This window comes from Rhincodon typus, chromosome 5 (assembly GCF_021869965.1).
Source record: "Rhincodon typus isolate 14 chromosome 5, sRhiTyp1.1, whole genome shotgun sequence".
Classification (NCBI taxonomy): Eukaryota; Metazoa; Chordata; class Chondrichthyes; order Orectolobiformes; family Rhincodontidae; genus Rhincodon; species Rhincodon typus.
Window position 1 is genome coordinate 5471054 of NC_063336.1, and position 23428 is coordinate 5494481.

General features: G+C 46.4%; 1 protein-coding gene across 4 annotated transcripts in view; it reads right to left on the minus strand.

The window, feature by feature from the left end:
- LOC109923370 (serum response factor-like) overlaps nt 1–23428 on the minus strand; it is a 67417-nt gene that overhangs the window by 1241 nt on the left and 42748 nt on the right. The window contains exons 3-7 of one of the 4 annotated variants that reach the window (XM_048597356.1): nt 21072–21312; nt 16977–17144; nt 11983–12129; nt 10683–10880; nt 6563–6639 (exon numbers count right to left, since the gene is read on the minus strand). In XM_048597356.1, coding sequence (XP_048453313.1) covers nt 6563–6639; nt 10683–10880; nt 11983–12129; nt 16977–17144; nt 21072–21312 — 831 coding nt within the window. The remainder of the gene's footprint in view (nt 1–6562; nt 6640–10682; nt 10881–11982; nt 12130–16976; nt 17145–21071; nt 21313–23428) is intronic. The other 3 variants (XM_048597357.1, XM_048597358.1, XM_048597359.1) reach the window with 3 other exon arrangements.

The window sequence follows — 23428 nt, forward strand, 5'->3', positions numbered from 1 at the left end:
TTCCCCGTTCCACCCTCACTCACACTGGACACTATTCCCCAATTCCCTGTTCCACCCTCACTCACACTGGACACTATTCCCCAATTCCCCATCCCTCCATCCCTCACACTGATCACTATTCCCTAATTCTCCATCCCTCTGTCACTCAAGCTGGACACTATTCCCCAATCCCCCATCCCTCTGTCGCTAACACTGGACATTATTCTCTAAACGCCTTCGCTCTGGATTCTGTGCCCCTCACCCTCCCTTGCTCTGGACACTGTGCCCCCTCAATCCCCCTCCCTCACTCGCGCTGGACACTATTCCCTAATTCCCCTTCTCTCTCTGGATACTATGGGGAGGTGATGGCTTTGTGGTATTATCACTGGACTGTTAATCCACAGACCCAGACAATGTTCTGGGGACCCGGTTCGAATCCCGCCATGGCAGATGGTGGAATTTGAATTCAATAACTATCTGGAATTAAGAATCTAATGATGACCATGAATCCACTGTCGATTGTTGGAAAAACCCATCTAGTTCACGAATGTCCTTTAGGGAAGGAAACCGCCATCCTTACTTGGTCTGGCCTACATGTGACTCCAGACCCACAGAAATGTGGGTGACTCTTAACTGCCGTCTGGGCAATTAGGGATGGGCAACAAATGCTACCTGCCCAGTGACGCCCTTATCCTGTCAACGAATAAAGGAAGATACTGTGCCCCTCACCCTTCCTTGCTCGATACACTCCGCTCCCTAATCCCCCTCCCCTGCTCACTCTAAAGCAATTAATCCTGGGTTAAACTCGAAAATGCTGGAAACACCATGTGAGAGACAGTTTTAATGTTGTAGGTCAAAGATATTTTAGTTTGAATTGAGCAAAGCTTAGGAATTAATAGGTTTTTACTGAACACAATGGGAGGAACGCAATTCAAAACAGAAGGCACCGGATATAGTGCTACACAGAAGAGACTAAACTGCAAAATACTTGGTTAAAGTAAATAAAAATAATGTTAATTGAAAAAGGGAAGAAAGAGATGTGTTCAGAGGAGATATGCACAGGACAACAGAATCCTCACTAAAAGGTGAAGCCCTGAAACACAATCTAAAATAACTGAACTGCATGTGCAGTCAAGAAGATGTATGTGTCGAATTGAAATGGGGAGGGTGACGGGAGCTCAGAATTAAATAGGGAGAGGAGGGGTGGGGCTGGGGAAGGTAGGTGGGATGGTGATAGGTGAGTGCAGGTAGGGAGTGGTGGGGTCAGTGGGATGGATGAGGTGGATAGGTGGGAGAGAAGATGGACAGGTCAAGGAGGCTGGGATGAGAGGGAAGGTTGGTCATTGGATGAGGCCGGGAGTGGGGAGATTTTGAAACTGGTAAAATCCATATTTAGACCATTGGGCTGTAGGCTCCCAAGGCAGAATATGAGGTGTTGCTCCTTCAGTTTGCAGGTGGTGTCATTGTGACACTGGAGGAGCCCCAGGATGGACATGTCACCCAGGGAGTGGGAGGGGGAGTTGAAATGGTTCGCGACCGGAAGGTGTTGTTGGTTGTCGCACACAGAGTGCAGGTGCTCTACAAAAGTTTTGGTCTCACCGATGTAGAGGAGGCCACATCGGGAGGAGCGGATGCAATAGACCACATTGACGGATGTGCAGGTGAACCTCTGTCTAATGTGGAAGGTTTGTTATGAGCCTTGAATGGAAGTGAGGGGGGAGGTGTAGGGGCAGGTGTAGCACTTCCTGCAGTTGAAGGGAAAGGTGCCGGGGGTCGTGGGGTTAGTGGGGAGTGTGGAGCAGACAAGGAAGTTGCAGAGAGAGCGGTCCCTATGAAAGGCAGATAGGGGTGGGCAGTGGGGAGGGAAAATATTTCTGGTTGTGGCGATTGCAGATGGCGGAAGTGGCAGAGAATGATACATTGGATCTCTGCTGTCCTGCTGAGAGAGAGGGTCATAGGCACCAAGCGCTATACACTTGTCCCTCTGACAGACAGAGACACTAGTCACTGTACAGCTGTGCCTCTGAGAGAGAGGGAGACATCGGACTCTAATTACCTATCTTCTGATATCTTCAGGAGTTGCAATTGAACAGATTTGAATTTGGACAGATTGGATTGACAGAAGCTATGTATCACTAGTGATAGAGAATCTGTGCTCTCTGATTGGTTCCGCCCCAGTCTCTCAACACTTCATAATGACAAAAACATCCTGGACAAATATCAAAGTGATCAAATCCGAGCTAGTCTAGGAGCCAGGTAAAACAAACAACCACCACTTCATGCTGGTGGCTCTCGTTTCTCTAGCCTATCTGCGGAAGGGAAGGGAGAAGAGGAGGGAAAGGAGGTGGGGGCCAGGAGGGGGAGAAGGGGGAAGGGAGATAGAGGAGGGGTTGGGAAGGAGACAGAGAAGGGAGAAAAGAAATAAAGGAGAAGTGGGGGGCAGGAGAGAGGGAGGGAAGCAGAGAGAGATAAGGAGGCAAGGACAGAGAGCAAAGGGAGTGGGAAGAGATACAGCAAAAGAAGAAGGAACGAGGGAGAGATGTGGAGGGGATGAACAACGAGATGTGGGGTCGGGGGGAGAGACGGGTGAAAGGAAAGACAGAGCAAGAGAGAAGTGGGGCAAGAGACAGAGAAGGTTGAAAGGAGAGGGGGGGAGAGAGAATTAAAGCAGAGAGAGATGGAGAGGAGGGCCGTGGGAAGGAGAGACAGAAGACAGAAGGAGATAAAGAGAAGAGGGAGGGAAGTGGGGAAGGAGGGAGGGAAGTGGGGAAGGGGACAGAAGGGGGAAGGAAGTGAAGAGAAAAGGGGTGAAGCAGAGAGAAAGAGACAGGGAGACAGACAGACAGACACAGAAGGGGGTGAAGGAGAGAGAGATAAGGATGGAAGGAGAGAGGGAGAAGAGACTGAAGTAGAGGCAGGGAAAAAGACAGAGAGAAATGGAAATGGAAGGAGAGAGAGGAAGGGGAAGTGGAAAAGAGGAGAGGGAAAAAGAGAGAATGGGGAGGGAGACAGAGTCAAAGGGGAAGGAGAGGAGAGAGAGAGAGAGAGAGAGAGAAGGGGGAAATGAGAGGGAAATGGAAGTAGAGAGAAAGGGGAGGAGACAGAGACCGAAGGACAGAAGTAGACAAACAGAAGGAGGGAAGGAGAGAGAGGAGGGTAGGAGAGATAGGAGGAAGTAATGGGAGAACGAAGGAGAGAGAGAAAGGAGGGGGTGAAGCAGAGAGAGAGGAGGGGGAGGCAAGAGACAAGGGAGGAAGGGGAAGAGCAAGAGAGGGGAAGAGCAAGAGAGGAGAGGAGAAGGGGGAGGGAAGGAGAGGGAGAGAGGGAAGAGCGATGAAGGAGAGAGACAGAGACAGAGGAGGGGGAAGGGGGAAGGAACAAAGGGGAAACAATAGGTTCAAAGGCAAAATGAATGGCTCTTTACTTGAATGCATGTAGTATTTGGAACAAAATAAATAAATTAGTGGCACAAATTCAGGTTAATGATCTTACAGCTATTATGGAAACATGGTTACAAGGAAATCAAACTGGAAACAAAATATTCAGGGCTATGTGACTTTTTTAAAGGAAAGGCAGGAAGGAAAGGGTGGTGCAGGAATGTTGTTAATTTGAGATGTAATTACTATGTTCACAAGAAATGGTCTTGGATCAGAAGATGTAGAATCCATCTGAATGGAGATAGCAAATAAAAAGGGAAAGAAGACACCAGTAGGAGTAGTCTACAGGCCTCATAATGGTAACTGTTTGGTAGAACAGAGAATAAATCAGGAAATAATGAGGGCGTGTAAAAAAGACAGAAAATTAATCATGGGCAACTTTAATCTTCATGTACATTGGGAAAATCAAATTGGTAGAGGAAGTCACAAAGAAGAAGTTATGGAGTGTATCTGGAATATTCTTCAAGAATAACGTGAATCCAACCAGGGATCAAACTATATTGGATCTGGTAATGTGCAACGAGGTAAATTTAATTAATAATCTCAGAATAAAAGATTTCCTTGGCACAGTGACCATAACATGGTAGAATTTAGCATTCACGTTTGAGAGTGAGATATCTTGGGTCAGAAACCACTGTGCTAAACTTAAATAAGGCTAATTACACAGGAATGAGGATAGATTTGGTTGGAATGGGTGAGGAAGGAGTTTAGTAGAAAAGACAGTTGATGAACAATGGCAGACATTTAAACAGATAGTTCATAACTCACAGCAGATATATATCCCAGTGAGGAGGAAGTGTTTTCAGAACAGGATAGACCAACTAGGGTTAACCAGAGAAGATGGAGGAGTGGAGAGTGAGGAGGAAATAAGGAGATGAGAAGAAGGCCCCTTAAATGAGGCCAGATGGGTAGAAATTCAATAAGAAACAAAAGGGGGAATCATATTGTTAGGAAACTAGTATAGACCCTCAAATAATCAGGGATAAACAAAAGAACTGCAGGTCAGTGAGTCTAACATCAGCGGTAGGGCAATTCAAGGAAAATATTCCGAGAGACAGAATTAATCTCCATTTGGAAGCCAATGGTTCATCGAGGATAAGTCAGCATGGCTTTGTTGGGGGAGATTGTATATGAGAAATCTGATTGAACTTTTCAAGGTGACTCGGTATGGAGGTGACGGTAATGCAGTTGGTACAGTCAACATGGAGTTCAGTAAAGTTTTTGACAAAAGACTGGTTAAGAAGCTAAGAGCCCATGGGATCCAGTGCAATTTGGCAAATTGGATTTAAAACTAGGTTCATGGTAGGAAGCAGAGCGTGCTGATCAAAGGGTGTTTTGTGACTGGAAGCCTGTGTCTGGTGGTGTACCACAGGGTTTTTTTCTGTTTGTTGTGGGCAGCACGGTGGCTCAGTGGTTAGCACTGCTGCCTCACAGCACCAGGGACCCGGGTTCGATTCCACCCTCAGGCAACTGTCTGTGTGGAGTTTGCACGTTCACCCCCTGTCTGTGTGGGTTTCCTCCGGGTGCTCCGATTTCCTCCCACAGTCCAAAGATGTGCAGGTTAGGTGGATTGGCCATGCTAAATTATCCATAGTTTTTAGGGATGTGCAGGCTGGATGGGTTAGCCATGGGAAACTTAGGGTAGGGGGATGGGTGGGATGTTCTTCAGAGGGTTGGTGTGGACCCATTGGGCCAAATGGCCCATTTCCACACTGTAGAGATTCTATGATAATGATCTAGACGTGAAGGAAGGAGGTATGATCTGTAAGATCACAGACGGTACAAAAATTGATGGGGTGGTAAATAGTGAGGAGGATAGCTCCAGATTACAGGAGGATATAGAGGGTTAGTCAGATGGATTGATCAGTGGCAAATGGACTTTAATCCGGATAAGTATGAGGTGATGCATTTTGGGAGGACTAGCAAGACAAGGGAGTACCAATTGAAAGGTTAGACCGTAGGAAGTACAGAGGATGAGAGGGAAATTAATGTGCATAATCATATAGATTCTTGAAGACTGACGGACAGGTAGATAAACCGCTTAAGGCAGCATATGGGAGACTTGCCTTTATTAGTGGAGGTATTGAATACAAGAGCAAGAAGGTTATAACGGAGCCGTAGATACCATTGTTTAGGCCACAGCTGGAGTAGTCTGTGCAGTTCTAGTCAACGTACAATGGGAAGGTCGTGATTACAAGAAAGAGAGTGGGTGCACAGGAGATTCACCAGGATGTTGCCTCGGCTGAAGCGATTCAGCTAAGCAGAGAGGTTAGATAGGCTGGGATTGTTTTCTTTAGAGCAGAGAAGGCTGAGGGGAGTCCTGACTGAGACGTACAAAGTTATGAGGACCATAGAAAGATAGGGAGAAACCTTTCAGTAACCAGGAGGCACTGTTTTGAAGCAATGGGCAGGAGGTTTGAAGAGGATTATAGGAAGAATTCTATCTAGAGTTCACTGTCTAAAAGAATATCACAATATTTAATAAGTATTTAAATGATCACTTGAAGCACCATGGGAATAGAATAGATAGACGTTTGCTCACTGGCATGCACAATATGGGCCAAAGAGCCTCATTCTGTGCTGGAAAACTGTTTGATTCTATGAGAGATAGGAATGGTGGGGGTTGGCAATCTAAAGAGAGAGACAGACCGCTAAAAAGTGAGGAGAGATGGGAGAGGAAGGAAAGAAAGGAAGTAGATGGAGAGAGAGAGAGAGAGACAGAGAGAGAGAGACAGAGGGGGAGGAGTGAGAAACTGAGAGGGGGAGGAGAGAGAGAGGAGTGGCAAAGGTGAGGGAGACATGGAGCAGGAGACAGAGAAAGTGGGAGAGCGGGTCAAAAAGAGGGGCACAGAGAGATGGGATACAAACAGCGGCGGGGAAGAGCAACAGAAAGAGAGAGAGAGAAAAACACAGAGAGACAGAGAGGAGAGAGAGACAGAGAGGAGAGAGAGACAGAGAGGAGAGAGAGACAGAGAGGAGAGAGACAGACAGAGAGAGAGACAGACAGACAGAGAGAGAGAGAGACAGACAGAGAGAGAGAGAGAGAGAGAGAGGAAGAGGTCCATTCAAGAATGACAATTCCCTGATCACCCAGCATACATTAAAAGTGAATCTCATTCAGGTTTTCAGTAATCTTGCCACCATACCTGGTGTAGCTGGACGGCTGACAATGGGATTTGAACTGTTCCTGTGGGAGCAGTGAGCACAACCTGAGGGACACCACCTGCAAGAGACCACAAGTAACTCGATGTAAACTCCAAGGCTAGGCTGAGATCTTCAACCACATTCTTTACCAGCCTTCACTTCCAAATGCTTCCTCTACCTCACACTGGCTTTGTCATCATGTTCCTCAGAAATGTTTGATCTTATTCAATCTCAGCTCCAAAGTTTTACTCCTGCTTTGCAACATTCCAGCACCCCCCCCCACCCCCACCCATCCCGGCGATTGCACATTTACAGCATTTATGGCCAATCCCTAATTGCCCAGAGGGCAGTTCAGAGTCAACCACATTGCTGTGGGTCTGGAGTCACATGTAGGCCAGACCAGGTAAGGATGGTAGTTTCCTTCCCTGAAGGACATTGGTGAACCAGGTGGGTTTTTCCGACAATCGATAATGGATTCATGGTCATCAGTAGATTCTTAATTCCAGATATTTTATTGAATTCAAATTCCACCATCTGCCGTGGCAGGATTCGAACTCGAGTCCCCAGAATGTTATCTGGGTCTCTGGATTAACAGTTCAGCGATAATACCACTAGGCCATTGCGTCCCCAATGCAGCCATACATTCGATAGGTGGACCCGAATGACACCGACCAATGCAGGCAATCCACCACTTTAAACTCCACATGTGGAGGTTTCAGCAAAGGGAGGGGAAGGGACAAGAAAAGAGATCGGGATTGGAGTTGTGGGGGCAAAGAGATTGGGACAGAGGATAGTGGTACTGGTTATGGGGGAGATGGACATCGGACTGGGGTATTTGATTAGAACTGGGGATGGGGGGAGGTTTGGAGATTTGAGATGGGGGAAGGGAAGATATTGGAACAGGCTGGGGGCAGGAAGAATAGCAATCAGAATGAGGGGGGAAGGGGCCGGGGGTGGGGGGGCTTCGGGGGTTCAGGACTGACCTCCTGGCTCCTGAGCCCGCCTTGGGTCAGTCCCTGATGGGTGCAGGGCTCTCACTGTCAATCCCAGCCCCAGCTTCTAGGTTCCCTTCCCTTCTCACTCCATGTATTCCCCTTCCTGTGTGCAGCATCCCTTAGCCCACTCAATCCCAGTTCAAAATTTCCTTCACTGTGGCCCCAACCCTTCACCTTCTGTCTGATGGTTTGCTGCACTATGGACTTGACCTTTCATGTGGGCTATCATTTCTCAAAGCTTTCCTACCACCGACATTAAACTAATTTGCCTGTAGGAGACGGGTTAATCCCCCTTTTGATAAAAGAACATTTACTATTCTACAGTGTTCTGACACCACCTGACTTCCAGAGGTTTGTGACCAGACCCCCTTACAATGCTCAATCTCCTCAGATGCCTCTAATCTGTTCCTGATGATGTAGCTACTTTAGGTTAAGTCAGCTGTCCTCTTTGTCAAATGTTAGCCTTTCAGTGTCTAAACACCCTCCTCTTTCTCTATGACCATGGCATCACCTTCTTAGTAAAGACAAGTGCAAAGTACTCATTTCATACTTTAGCCATACTCTCTGCCTCCATGTGCAAGTCTCCATTGTGGCCCTCTCTCCATAAGAGAACTTTAAAAGGATTCCCTTTTGTTTTACATTGGTTGCCTGTATCTGTTCATACTCTCTCTTTGTTGCTCCTGTCTTCCCTTTTGCATTACCTTTCTGAACTTTCTACATCCAGCCTGACATTGTAGGATTGATGTGACATCTATCACAGTGCCCTTTTTCTAACTCACTCTACTCTTCCTCTGTCACCACTCAGGGGCCAATGCTTTATTCACTCTACTTTTTGATATGTGGAAATGTAGTGCCACTGTATCCCAAGTTGTTCCTCTTTAACAGCAGCCCTTGTTCAATTACAGCTTTTCCTACCAATTTTAGATTACACATTCCCTGGGTCAGATCTGTTTTCATTCTATTATTCATAGTCATAGATTCAAACAGCGCAGAAAAGACCCTTCAGCCCAGCAAGTCCATACTGACATAACTACCACTAAAAGGTGCACTAATTCCAATTTTGTGCACTTGCCCCATATGTTATGATATTTGAAGTGCTCATCCAAATATCTTTTAAAGATTGTAAGGTTTCTGGCCTCCACTACGTTCCCAGGCAGCACATTCCAGACTTCCACCACCTGCTGAGTGGAAAAAGTATTTTTTAAAATCCCTTCTGAATCTCCTGCCTCTTACCCAAAAACTATGCTTCCCTGTGATTGATCCCTCAACCAAGGGGAACTGCTGCTCTCCGTTCACCCTGTCTATACCCCTCATAATCCTTTACACCTCAATCATATCCACCCTTAGTCTTCTCTGCCCTAAAGAAAACAACCCAAGCCTATCAGTCTCTCCTTACAGCTCAATTTCTCCATCCCAGGCAACATCCTGGTGAACCTCCTCTGTAACCCCTCTGGTGCTATCAGATCCTTCCTGTAGTGGGGTAACCAGAACTGCACACAGTACTCCAGTTGTGGCCTGACCAACGCTCTATACAATTCCAACATTACCCCCTTGCTCTTATACTCTATGTCACAACTGATGAAAGCAAGTGTCCCATATCCATTCTTAACAATCCTATTCACATTGTCGCTCTGCTGACTTCAGGGATCTATGAATAATTACCCCAAGATCACTCTGTTCCTTTCAGCTACCCAATGTCCTGCTATTCATTAAATACTCCCTCATCTTGTTTCTTCTTTGAATGAATTAATGGACGAATATTGAATATTCAATGAGCCCTCTTTCAAGTCCTAATTTTTACTCTTTGTTGCTCCCTGTTTTATTTCGCAGCCTGGGTTTTGTTCAGGTAAAACTCCTCCAGCAGAAACAGATCCCAGCTTCCCCACTAGCAGATTCAAACAGGCCTATGCTCCAAAGTCATCCCTCTGGTACCATCTCTCTAGGCAGGCATTCAGCTGCTCAATCTTCCTGTTTCTGATCTCACTTGTATGTGTAACCAGGGATAATCCAGAGATTACTAACTCTGGGGTCCTGTTTACTAGTTTTTAATGCAGATTTTAAAAACCTGCCTTTAGGATCTCACCCCACCTTCTCTCAATGTTGTGGGTACAAATGGGACCATGACTACCGGCTGTTCACAACCCATCCCTCAGGACGTTCTACACCCCCTCAGATACACCTTCCCCATGGCACCTATCATGGACAAACAAACACTTGCATGTTCCCTTAACTGTAACATTCCCAATTCCAATCCCTTTGCCAGCCTTCCTCCTGTATGGCTGAGCCAGAAGTGCGGTGGACTGGGCTCTAGCTCCTTGCTTCAATGGAGCCATCGCTCTCCTCAGTATTTACAGTGAAAAACAGGTTGAAGAGCAAGACGCACTCCAGGAACTCCTGCACTGTTTTATCTGATTCTCCTTCAGTGCCTGGTGGCCAATCATTCCTTCTTACTTGTTGGCACAGCCTGATGCTGCGGAGTGAGCTCTTTCAGAAAAGTGTTTCCACAAAGATTTGAAGCAGCACAGCTCTGTCGTACTGGCTGCTGAACTACAGAAATACAGAGCTCACATAGCAACCGGCAACATGCACTGTTCCACGAAATAAACAGCACATGCACAGGATGCACATTTTATGGGACTGAAATGCCCTGACACAGTTCTTTATTTTAGACTGACAGAGCAAAAATAAACTCGGATAAAACTTAAATAGCAAACATTCGCTGGAATCCTGAGAAGGGATAGGGGAGTGAGACTAATCAGATATAATAGTTTCAAAGAACAAATGCCAACAAATATCCTCCTCTGTGCTAAAAGATCCTGTGGCTTTTCAGCCTAATGTCTGAAGCAGTTTCTGCATTGCGCATTGGGAACTACAAATATTCAAACTCAAGTCAACAAGGGAACTTCGAAACTTGAAAAAGGAGTAAGCTTTTTAAAAAGGAGTAAGAGTCAATTTAAATTCACTCTTCATGATGAAAAGGAACGTGTACAAACACAATCCTTGACCAGTCCAGACATGCTTCATGTCTCTAAGGATGGGACTTGATAGTCCTGCCAAACCCTGCTTATTACTGCATGAAGAATTGCCTTTAGAAGGAGACCCTGTTAATGATCAGTCATGACCTTACCCTGCTCTTGCATCTGGCCGTGAGACACCTGCATACCCGAAGAAGGCTGAGAAAAGGCGTTGAGAACTGTGAGTCCGCCATCAGACAGGCCGGGACTGGAGGTCGTGTACATGACCGTACCATGTGGGCTGGGGTACATCACGTGACTGGCCATCGAGGTGGGTACAGACGACGTGACGATTGTTGCTGGCAGTGTCACTGACAAACCAAGAGGAAAGGGTTTGAACGTTTAGAAACTGTGCAGTCACTTTGATCACATGGCTCGATGTGCAAGACTATCATTCCCAAGGGAGGCACCTCACAGAGAGGGTAAACACAGCTCTCACGGGATACAGCTCTCTACATGGAAGGTATGGCAATCAGACAAAAAAGGGTTACTCAGCAGACTTTACCCAGACTAGGCTCGTATTTCGTTTGAATTTAAAGATTATGGGTGAACTCACATGTTTAAGACAATTAAAAGAGTTGAGAGAGTAAAGAGAGAGAGAAATTATTTCCTTTTCTTTCAAAGTCCAGATCAAGGAGCATAATCGACAAATCTTTGAGCTAGACCATTAATGTCTGTCAGGAATCACACTCACAGACTCACAGAGTCCAGAAGTCTCTTGTTAAAAATCTGTTTTGTACGGATTTATTAAGTGTTAAGGGTTTAACTCAACACTTCAAAACAAAGATTGTTAGACTTTTGTTGGGCAAAGAGCAAAGGTTAGAGATCCATGACAGAGCTGCAGTTAATGTACAGATCACCCATGACCAGGCTGAAAGGGCAGACCAACTACTGTCTCACTACTTGATGCAGACAGAGAAGCACATTCCCCACATAGTAGTCTGAAGGACAGTAACTGTAAAGGACAAAAATAATTCCTCTGCCTTACAATTACACTTCAGCAGATTGTAGGGATGTTTCACCAACAACATCTCTCTCCATGGTTTCACCAAATTCCACCAGGAACACAGTCTACATGGGAAGAGAAGATGACAGGCTATCCCTGTCTGGGTGAACTATTACCAGCAGCTGAGGTTTTTGTAGCTTAAACTTCCTTCCATTGCTCAGGGCTGGAGAGACCGAGAGAGACGGGAACTTGGGGCGAGGAGCGGAGTAAGTACTGACACGCTCCCGGAGACCTCCTGTGAGCATGGACATGGACAGGGACAGGGTGCGGGGTTGGACAGGGACAGGGTGCGGGGTTGGACAGGGACAGGGAGTGAGGAAGGTAGGCACTGGGAGCGATTTTGGACAAGCACTGGGAAAAGGCCTGAAAAGCTCTCTATGTGATCTAGGTAGGCGGGCAGTGCTTACTTGCTCCGCTGGTTGAGGCCTGAGAAATCTCGGAGTTGCTGTCGCTGGTAGATGGCGTGTGTTGCGTAGACTGGTGCACGCTCACCTGCCCCGAGGCTTGGTGTAACTGAATCGTCTGTACTGGAACCTGTTGGGCCATTGCACCACCTGGTCAGAGAAAGAGAATCAAGAAGGAAATAAAGACAAGATCTAATCTCATGCACTAATGTCACATTCTGCTCTTCTCTGCATCAAGATCAAGGACGAAGAACTAATACTCCAGACAATCTCTGGGGCTGTGTCAGTATGTACAGGCCCCGCCCCCTCCCCCAGGAGTGTGTCAGTATGTACAGGCCCCGCCCCCTCCCCAGGAGTGTGTCAGTATGTACAGGCCCCGCCCCCTCCCCAGGAGTGTGTCAGTATGTACAGGCCCCGCCCCCTCCCCCAGGAAAGTCAGTATGTACAGGCCCCATCCCCAACCCAGGACTATGTCAGTATGTACAGGCCCCGCCCTCTCCCCAGGACTGTGTCAGTATGTACAGGGTTCCCCCCCCGCAGGAGTATGTCAGTATTTACAGGGTCCCCCCCGGGAGTGTGTCAATATTTACAGAGATCCCCCCCTGGGAATGTGTCAGTATTTACAGGGCCCCTCATCCCTGAGGAGTATGTCAGGATTTGCAGAGGGTCCCCCCAGGAGGTTATCAGTATTTATTGGATGGTCCAGGTGTATCAGTATTTACAGGGTCCCCCCCAGGGATGTGTCAGTATTTACAGGGTCCCCCCCAGGAATGTGTCAGTACTTACAGGGCCCCTCATCCCCGAGGATAATGTCAGGATTTGCAGAGGGTCCCCCCAGGAGTTTATCAGTATTTATCAGATGGTCCAGATGTATCAGTATTTACAGGGAGCCCTCGGAGAGTGTATCAGTGTTTACAGGGTGATTCCAGAAATGGGTTAGTATTTCCAATGCCATCATGTCCATAAGACATGAAGAAAGACCATGTATACTTTTAAAAGCTGTACGTTCTTGCTTAAACATTAAATGGAATCTTTTTAGAATACGATTGTAGCCAATCACATGATGCAAATTGACTACAGAAGTTTCAGAAGTTACTAAGACAGAACTCTCAGATCCTGTTCCTGGACTGTCACATAAAGGTTCACTGTGTGGACTAGTAGATGAGATGTTACCCTGCCCAGTTCTAAATAAAGGATAGTTATTGAAACTCATCATGCCTGAAATGATGCTCACACCTCATCATTGATCTCATAGAAATGAATGATGGAATAAAACAAAAAGTGCTGTAAAAACTCAGCAAATCTGGCAGCATCTATAGTGACAGAAACGGAATTAAAGGTTTCAAACATTCTGAAGAATTGTGATGGACTAGAAAAGATAATTTGTTTTTCTATCTCCACAATGCTGACAGACGTGCTGAATTTATCGAGCAATTTTTGTTTTTTATTTCAGATTTCCAATATTTTGTTTCTAGTCAAATGAACAATAGTCTTGGGTCAGAGAGAGACAGAAATCAATTATTACTTACAAAGTACTGGGTTAAGTTCAAACTGGCACATCCAGAACTCTATTGCATAACCAGGATTCCTGGTCATTGAAAAAAGGCAGAACTGCATATCTACTGACCCTTGGCTCGAGTGTGACAAGCATGTGAATTGGACATTATTAGTGAATGCCAGGAAGAGCGTCAGTAATTCCAGGGGAGTCTCGGGAAGAGCGTCAGTAATTCCAGGGGAGTCTCGGGAAGAGTGTCAGTAATTCCATGGGAGTCTGGGAGAGTGTCAGTAATTCCAGGGGAGTCTCGGGCAGAGTGTCAGTTAGTCCAGCCCTGTTGATCCTGCAAAGTCCTCCTTCCTAACCTCTGGGACTAGTGGGAAAGCTGTCTCAGAGATTTTTCAAGCAACAGCCCAACATTCTCAGCAATGTACAATTCTGTAGTATGACTGTGTCCCAGACACCACCATCACCATCACCATCCCAGGATATGTCCTGTCCCACCGACAGTACAGGCCCAGCAGAGGAGGCGGCACAATGGTACACAATCAGAGGGGAGTTGAAGAGTCATGGCATCAAGTTAAACATGGGTAAGGTAACCTCTTGTTGGTTACCACTCTCTCGGCTGATGAATCAGTACTCCTCCATGTTGAACAACACCTTCGAGGAAGCACTGATGGTGGAGAGGGCACAGAATGTATTCTGGGTGGGGGGCTTCAATGTCCATCACCGAGAAGTGGCTCAGTAGCAGTACTTCTGATTGAGCCAGTTGGGTCCTAAAGGACACAATTGCCAGAGTGGGTCTGCAGCAAATGGTGAGGGAACCAACAAGATGGGAAAAACAGACTCAAATCTCATCCTTACCAGCCCCTGTCCATGACAGTATCAGAAAGAGTGACCACCTCACAGTCCTCAAAATGAGATGTCAACCTGGCAAAGCCACTAAACAGGACTACTTGCACGCCAAACAGCATAAGCAGCAAGTGACACACAGAGCCAAGTGATCCCACAGCCAACGGATCAGATCTAAGCTCTGCAGTCTTGCCACATCCAGTTGTGAATGGTGGTGGACAATTAAACAACTCACTGGAGGAGGAGGCTCCTCAAATATAGCCATCCTCAATGATGGAAAAGCCCAATGCATCAATGCAAAAGACAGGCTGAAGCTTTCACAGCAATCTTCAGGCAGAAATGCCAAGCGGATGATCCAACTCAGTCACCTCTAAAGGTACCCAGCATCACAGACACTAGTCTTTAGCCAATTCGATTCACTCCACATGATATCAAGAAATGGTTGGAGGCACTGGATAGTGCAAAAGCTATGGCCCTGACAACATTCCAACAATGGCACCGAAGACTTGTGCTCCAGAACTTGCTGCTCTCCTAGCGAAACTCTTCCAGTACAGTTACAACACTGGCATCTACCCAACAATGTGGAAAATTGCCCAGATATATCCTGTTCACAAAAACACAGCTAATTACTCCATCAGACTAGTCTGGATCATCTGTAAAATGATGGAAGGTGTCATTAACAGCGCTATCAAGCAGCACTTGCTCAGTGATGCCCAGTTTGGGTTCCGCCAGGGCCACTCAGCTCCTGATCTCATTACAGCCTTGGTTCAAACACAGACAAGAGCTGAATTCCAGGGGTGAGGCGAGAGTGACAGCCCCTGACATCAAGATCGCATTTGCTTGAGTGTGGCATTAAGGAGCTCTTGCATAAGTGGAGTCGATGGGAATCGGGGTTTGGGGGGTAAAACTCTCCATTGGTTGGAGTCATACCTGACATACAGCTCCAGTACATCTCTGCAGGAGTTCCTCAGGGTAAGTGTCCTAGGCTCAACCATCTTCAGCTGCTCCATGAATGGCCTTCCCTCCATCATAAGGTCAGAAGTGGGGATGTTCGCCGATGATTGCAGAGAATGTTAAAGAACTATTCAGCACTTCTCAACTACTGAATGCAACAAGAGCTGAACCATATCCAGGCTTGGGCTGAAAAGTGGCAAATAACATTCATGCCACACAAGTGCGAGTCAATGACCATCAGAACAAGACACAATCTAACCATCACCATCACCGAATCCCCCACCATCCACATCCTGGCGGTTACTATTGACCAAAAACAAAACCTATTCCTAACTTTCTTTAATGGAGAGACTTGGTCATTGCCTACTCTATCTTAACAAGCGGAAATTCAGAATTCAGTGAGATGTCAAGGCACTATGACTGGGTCTATCTTACAGCTGCAGCCTAGGAGACACAATCTTTGTTCACTTGTTACACTCCTGACCCCACATTGTCTGGCACCTCTCCCTGTCTTCGAGCTTCAAGCCAGCATGGATGGCCAGAACACCCAATCTCATCAGTCCAGGGATCATCAGGAGGAGCACAAGCCTCTTCACTACATCAAGGTTCACTTTCTAACAGTTCTTATTCTCCCCTTCATATCTCACCCTGACCCTGCCTTTCAGTACCTGTCACCTCTCCCAGCCCTACAACACTTCAGGATGTTTGTGTCCATCTCATTCTGGCTCCGAGAATATCTCCAATTGGAATCATTTCTGTTCCATCGCTGTGGTCTTGGCCTTTGCTGTCTCAGTCCAAAAAACTCCGGAAATCCCTTCCTCACTCTTCTGTAGGACCTTGCTCCTCACTCAAAATTCTGCTTGACTCGATTTGAAGCGTGTTGGTGTCAAATTTCCTTTTGACAATCATTTCTGTGGAATGCCTTGTGATGTTAAAGATGGCATACTTAGCAAAATTCTGTCAGTGTAAGAGATTAACTCCCCTGCTGCAAATTCTGGGTCTTTGCGCATTGGATCCATTGCTGAATTGGTTATGACAGATGGACTATTCAGTGGGCTCCTACAATCTCACTGGGAAATCTGGTCCAGCTCCTATCTGGGAATTTCTATGTAAAAATGTTTGTGACACACACATTTCACTCAGCGATAGTATCACAACTCCCTTTCGGCTGGTTAGCCTCTCCAAAGCTGCCTGAACATCTTCTGGAGTCCACAAACCTGTGATCTCTGCAGGAATTCCCAGATATTTCAGAAAGACATTTGCAAACATTACTGGGAAGTTTTCTACGATTCACAAACGGAAGATCCATAGGGGTCCTCCCAACCATACTCCCTCACCCTCCCAACCCATACATTCCCCCAGCTAAACCTACACTCTCTCTCACTCACTTCCAGCCCACCCAATTTCTCCCTCTCCTGCCTGGCTCTGCCAAACTGCCCTCACCCTTTCTCCCCATCTCCGCACTTTCTCCTAATCTGCCCTCTATCCCACCCATAGGCTTTCACCTACATCACCCCATCCCATACACCCCAGGCCCTGCCATCACTGAGTGCTCCCAACCTCATACTGAAGTGATGTTTCTCCCTCTACAGGCTCTAACTGCCTCCTCTCCCTAGACACTGTTTAGGTTCTGAGCATCAGAATCAGCAGCAGGACAGACCAATCACTTTCACTGAGCTGAGAGAAGCACACTCGCCTGCAATGGAGACTATTTGTCCGCCTGCAGATGCTGGGAAGCGAAAGACGGTCTGCTGTCCTTGCTGTGACTGACTGGTCACCACCTGACCCTGTTGACCCTGGATGGCCAGGGAATGTTGCTGGAGCTGACCAATCGGGATAGTTGGTGTGCCTTGCAGTGCTGTACCTGTCAGATGGAAAATATACAAACTGTGTGAGTGACCGGAACCACACTCACTCTGGTGGGGATGGGCAAGGACAGAACCGTGGAAACAGGGTAGGAACAGCTTCATGGAGCTGTGCAAAGCAAGCTAAAACTGTATTCTGGATGCGGTTTAGTGTGGTGTAATGGGACCAACAGGTCGTTCATTCAGAAAAACTACATCAGGGTATAGTGAAATGTTGAGAGATGGTTGGGGGAGCACTGGCTAATGAGGGAGTGGGAAGCGCTGGGTAATGGGAGCAGCGCTGGGTAATGGGGGAAGCGCTGGGTAATGGGGGAGGAAGCGCTGGGTAATGGGGGAGGAGGGGGAAGCGCTGGGTAATGGGAGGGGGAATGCTGGGTATTGGGGAGAAGCGCTGAGTAATTGGGGGGGAACGCTGGGTAATTGGGGAGCAGTGCTGGGTAACGGAGTCGCTGGGTAATGGGGGAAGCGTACATAGTGGGGGGAGCACTGAGTAATGGGGAAAGTATGCGTAGTGGGGGGAGCACTGGATAATGTGGGGAGAGCGCTGGGTAATGGGGGCAATGCTGGATAATAAGCTGAACGGCCGAGATTGCAGTAACGTTGACCAGTAAATCCTGGTAACTTCCTAAGCCACATGGGCAACTGTGTGGGAAGGGGTGTAGTTGGTCTAGCAGGGAGGCAGAGGGTGGGAATTGGGGAGGGAACGTGTGGGTTGACAGTGGGGACTGCAGTGGGTGAGCTAAGGGAGGGCAGTCGGTATCAGTGTGGAAGTGTGTGGGCAAGCTGAGGGAGTCAGAGGTGTATGGGTAGGTCTGGGGCAAAGGAGGGGCAGTGAATGGTCTGTCAGGCAATGGGTGTGGGTGTGTGAGTGGGCTGAGGCAGGGGTTCAGAGATGTATGGTTGGGCCTGGGGCAAGGGGAGGAGCGGTGAATGGTCTGTCGAGGGCTGGGACGTGCGAGTGGGCCAAGGGAGTTGAGGGAAGTGTAGATGGCACACCAACCATGATTTATTGGGACAGCAGTACGACCGTGGGTCTAAAATGGTAAGGTTATCTTACACACTCTAGCTTCATATTCTCCTGAATAAAGATTCTGTAGTTCGGAACAGGTTTTGGCCATTCAGCTGATTGAGCCTGCTCTGCCATTTGATCTGATCATGACTGATCTCATTTTAGCCTTAACACTACTTGCCTGCCTCTGTCCTCCTCAACACCTTCACACCCTCAAGAACACCTAGATCCCTCTGTACCACACTTCTGCAATCCCTCTTCATTCAAAACATATACTGCTTTTCAATTTTTCTTGTGAGAGGACAAGTAAACTTCACATTATAATCCATCTTCCACATTTTTGTCCACTCATTTAACCTGCCTATAACCCTTTACTGAGTCTTTACATCCTCATCACAACTTGCTTCCCTTCCCGTCTTGATCTCGTTAGGATATCTGACTGTAATAATTATCCACCCCGTCCGAGTCATTAAGACAGTTAATGCACATAACACTACAACAAGCTAAGAAGCTCAATCCCCTTCACTTGGGCTGTGTTCAGAAGCTGCTGAAGATCAGAGAGCAGGATAAAATCCCAGGCACTGAGCTGACGTCTGTATGACAGGCCAAGAACAAATACCATGTTGAGACAGTCCTTGGTTAGTTGGCCTGGACATGGAGCCAGGAATAAAGCCAATCTTTGCTGGGTAGACTCACGTCTGGGAAGTGCTCGCATGGTGGTCAATGGAAGCACTGCACAGATCACTCTGCAGGCTTCACTTCAGAGTTTGGATAATCAGTTGCCCAGGATCTCAAAGCCTGACACAGCCAAGTAAAAAAAAAATGTGACCTCTTTAACAAACAACCACAGGGCAGAAGCAGGATTGAAATTAGAATCACAGGAAATCCTGAGCCACCACCTCATTCAAAACCCAATTGCCTCCAGTATCCAGTGCCGCTTGCTGCAGAATCTTACAGGTACAGATCAGTGTTAGTAACAACCGATGTCCCATCAGAACATGATCAAACACAGCAGATACAAATCTACATGCTCAGCTGAAGGACCAAAAAGTGATTGGTTCAGAAGTAGTTGAGGCTACAGCACTGAACATGAATCACTCCATTAAGTAATAACCTAAATACGACTCAGTTCTCTTAACTCACCGATACACATTAATTATCCAATCCTCCATCCATCCTAATAGACAATCCTCAAAACCAGGAGCTCTTATCTTGTGTATTAACCTCATAAAATCCAAATGCACTACGTGTAGTGGTACTCCTTTATTGACCCTGCTTGTTACATCTTCAAAGAACTCTAACAAATCTGTCAAATCGAATTGTCTTTCAAGAAGTACATTATACAATTTGATATACTTAATTTTGTAAATAGTTTGCTGCTACATCCTTAATAATGGATTTGAGCATTTCCTAATAACAGATATTGGACTAACTGGTCTGTAGTTTCTACTTCCTATCACCTTCTTTTCTTGAATAGTGATGTTGTATTCACAGTTGTTCAGCTTGCTAGGATCTAGGGAACTTTCAGATTTGTACCAAAGCACCCACTATCTCTAATTGCCTCCTTTAAGATCCTAGGATGCAGACGATCAGATCCAGGGAACTTGTCAGGTTTTAGTCCCATTAGCTTATCCAATACTTTTTTCTCCAGTATGCATGATTGCTTTACGTTCCTCCCTTTTACCTGTTAGATTCTCAGAATGGCAACAACACCGAGGCCACCTGAGGGACAACCTTTTCACACACAAGGATGGTGCGTGTACAGAACAAGCTGCCAGAGGAAGTGGTAGAGGCTGGTACAATTACAACATTTAAAAGACATTTGGACAGGTGCATGGATAGGAAAAGTTTAGAAGGATATGGGCCAAATTCAGGCAAATAGGACTAGTTTTGTTTGGAAACTTGGTCAGCATGGACGAGTTGGACCAAAGGGCTTTTTTCCATGCTGTATGACTCTATGTGATGTTTCCGACAACTCTCTGAGGGAGTTATTTACCAGTACCACTCTGTAATTCTGCACATTCTTCCTTTTCAGATAATTATCTGATTTCTCAGAGAGCTGTGATTGAACCTGCCCTCACCACATTCTCATACAGGTCATTTCAGATCTTAACCAGATCTTTCACTCCCATGTCACCATTTCATCCTATGCCAATTACCTATAAACCATGTCAAATGATTTTTGATTCCTCCACCAGTAGGGACAGTTTCTCCCAAATACTACGTCCAGATCCCTCAAGATCTTGACACCTGTCAGGTTTCCCTTCTATTCTCCAAGGAAAATAATCATGGCTTCAGTTCTAGGGACAGTCTGGAGAAGTTCCACCCCATGAAGCTGCTCTTGAGAACCTTTCCTATGTTCTCTCCACCTTCGCATCTCTATCGAGTTATCAGACAGCGGTTGTGCCTATAAAACACACCCCATCACTGACTTCTTTCCATTGTTGATTCTTTGCTCCAACCAAGCTGGTTCTATATCTTGATCTTCTGGACCAATATCGCTTCTCACTGCACACTGATACCATCCTTTACTAAAAATGCCATGCCACCTTCCTCCTCTTGTTATCCTGTAATTTTGAAATGTAAAATATCCATGAATCTTCAGGCTGTTTGCCCCATGAGTCTGTAACAGTGATCCCATCATTTATTTCTATTTGTGCCATCAACTCAATCCGGCCTGTTGCAAATGTTGCGTAGAATCAGAAAAGCAGCTGCTAATTCTCTCTATTTGACGCTTCTCCACCCTCTCAAGCCTGCTCCATCTCCCCCTCTCTTTCAGTCTCTCTCCTCTCCATCTCTCCCTCCACCCTCTGACTCTCTTGTCCCGCTTCCTCCCTCACCCTCAGTCTTCCCTTTCCCGCCCTTCACCTGAACCTCTCTCTCTCTCTCTCTCTCTCTCTCTCACACACACACACACCTGACATGAGAGTGAATCCACTCGGGAGCTGCACCATGCTGCCAGAAGTGCCTGTACCGGTTGATTTGAAGACGGTGCCGTTGCTATTGGCGATGGCGGTGACAGGAGCAAGGTAGTTGGTGATGGGAAAGTTGTGACCCGTGCTGACCTGGAGATTAGTTGACGTGTTTGAAACTGATTGATTGACGCCTGTGGATCCTGGAACGTTGGCCACTGTGAATGTTGTCGGTTTCAAGTTGTCCTGAGGATGGGATTATCCAAGAATTAAACATAACAGAAGCCAGCATTGAAATTACAATACAAATTGCAGCATACCCTCACAGTGAATTGTGCCTGATTATTGACTGAGACACAGTCTCCAGAAGGTTCCAGTCCCAATACCCAGGCCTTGACTAATTACCAGCTAGAGTGGGGTCTCAGTCCCAGACCATCAGAGGTCCCAAGACCTCCCCCTATCCATAGACCAACCTGTCCCCATGCCGTGTAAAACAGGAGGGGTAGGACACCCTTCGCATCCCAAACACTCAGGATCACAGCATAGGAGGTCATTCTGATGTCTGTGCTGGCTCTTCTTAGAATCAATTTACCCAGTGCCAATTACCATAGCCCTCCATGTCCTTCTTTCTCAATTAATAGCCCAATTCACTTGAGTGGCTTGATTGAAACAGTTGGCATCACAGCTACACATTAAGAACAGCAACATGGAGGAAGGTGGAGTTTTAATGGTTCATTGTATGACTGAGGTGTCTGTCACACAGCTACAATACTGACAGACAGTCTGATCTCACACTGCTCTCAGTTACTTCACAGCTGGCTGACTATTACTCACACAAAAATCTGCAATCTCCTCATTAAATGATGACTAGTGGGGAAAGACTGACATTTATTGTCCAGGAGCATTGCAACAGGAGAACATTGAAACAATTAAACCTCATTTGTCATTCCACTGTCTCCCAACTCAACAAGCTGTGTGTCAGTCAATCTCCATCTATCTTCTAAGGTCCTACAACCCTGAAATACATTTGCTTAATCTAAATATATTAATATTTAACCCTGAAATAGATTAATCTCAGCTTTGAAATGTTAAATCAACTCCCAGTTTCAGGAAAGACAGTTGGAATTTCAATGAGGCTGAATCACGATAACAGCCCAAGCTCCAATTTGAAGGCCCTTATCAGAAAAGCCTTGGATTCATTCTAATTCCTCGCTCCTAATTGTTCTATAACTGATTTGGTTTCCCTTGCTCAACTTTCAACCCAACAACTATGGATGAAAGTGGAATGGCAGAGACAACAGCATGGAGATAAACCACCACCTCAGCTCATTTTGAGTCCAATCAGTGAGGAAAGAGATAAATTCAATTAAACTTTTGATCTTATTTTTCCAAATTGTGGGAATTATGTTGACTCTAGTATTAAGGGTCACTGGACCCAAAACGTTAACTCTTTTTTTTTCTTCACAGCTGCTGCCAGGCCTGCTGAGCTTTTCCAGCAACTTCTGTTTTGTACCTGATTTACAGCATCCGCAGTTCTTTTGGTTTTTATTAGGCTATATGATGCTGGTCTGAGAATTTAACTGTGAATTCCTACTGATTGACTTTCATCCCTGATGAAAAGTTGGAGTAAAATATATCTCAAAGAGAGGCAGCTGACTGAATGAGAACTTAATTTATTATCTTCAACAAAGAAAAGCTACACATCCACCAGCCCAGGAGCAAGTTCTGCCCAGAGAATGCACCAAGCACTCCTTGTCCTGGAGCCCAATATCCTGCACTCTCCCAAATCTCAGTCCCAAGCCCCCACTGTCATCCCCCAGACTCTCTGTGATCCTAATCCCAGCTTTTTTTTTGGGGGGGTGGAGAAGAGATTAGACAGGGCCAGGAGATACTGCAGTTTTGGGGGGATGGGGACAGGAGATACTGCAGTATGGAGGTCAGACAGGGACAGGAGACACTGCAATGGGGAACAAGGAACACTAGTGAGCCAGGACTGTGAGGTTTCAGCGTGTTCACATCCTCAGCCAAAGTAGTGGCAACAATTTTAAGAGCCCACATAAAAATACACTCCAATCAATGTGTTTATTTAACATATGCAGACATGGATATGACAATTGCCTCTTGCTCCTCCAGGATTAAATCCATCTCCTGGTTGTAGTTTACTTGGAATCCCCCTGTTCTGAGCTTGAAATACTGTTCCAGCTGCACTTCATGGCTGTTTAAACAGCTGAAAAATTGCAAATAAAGATCTTTTAAAACAGTTGGAAAAGGAAATATTTAGAACAACGTGTGACAAATTGTAACACATTCTCTCTCCACCGCTCCCCCCCCCCCCCCCCCCCCCCCCCCCCCCCCCCCCCCC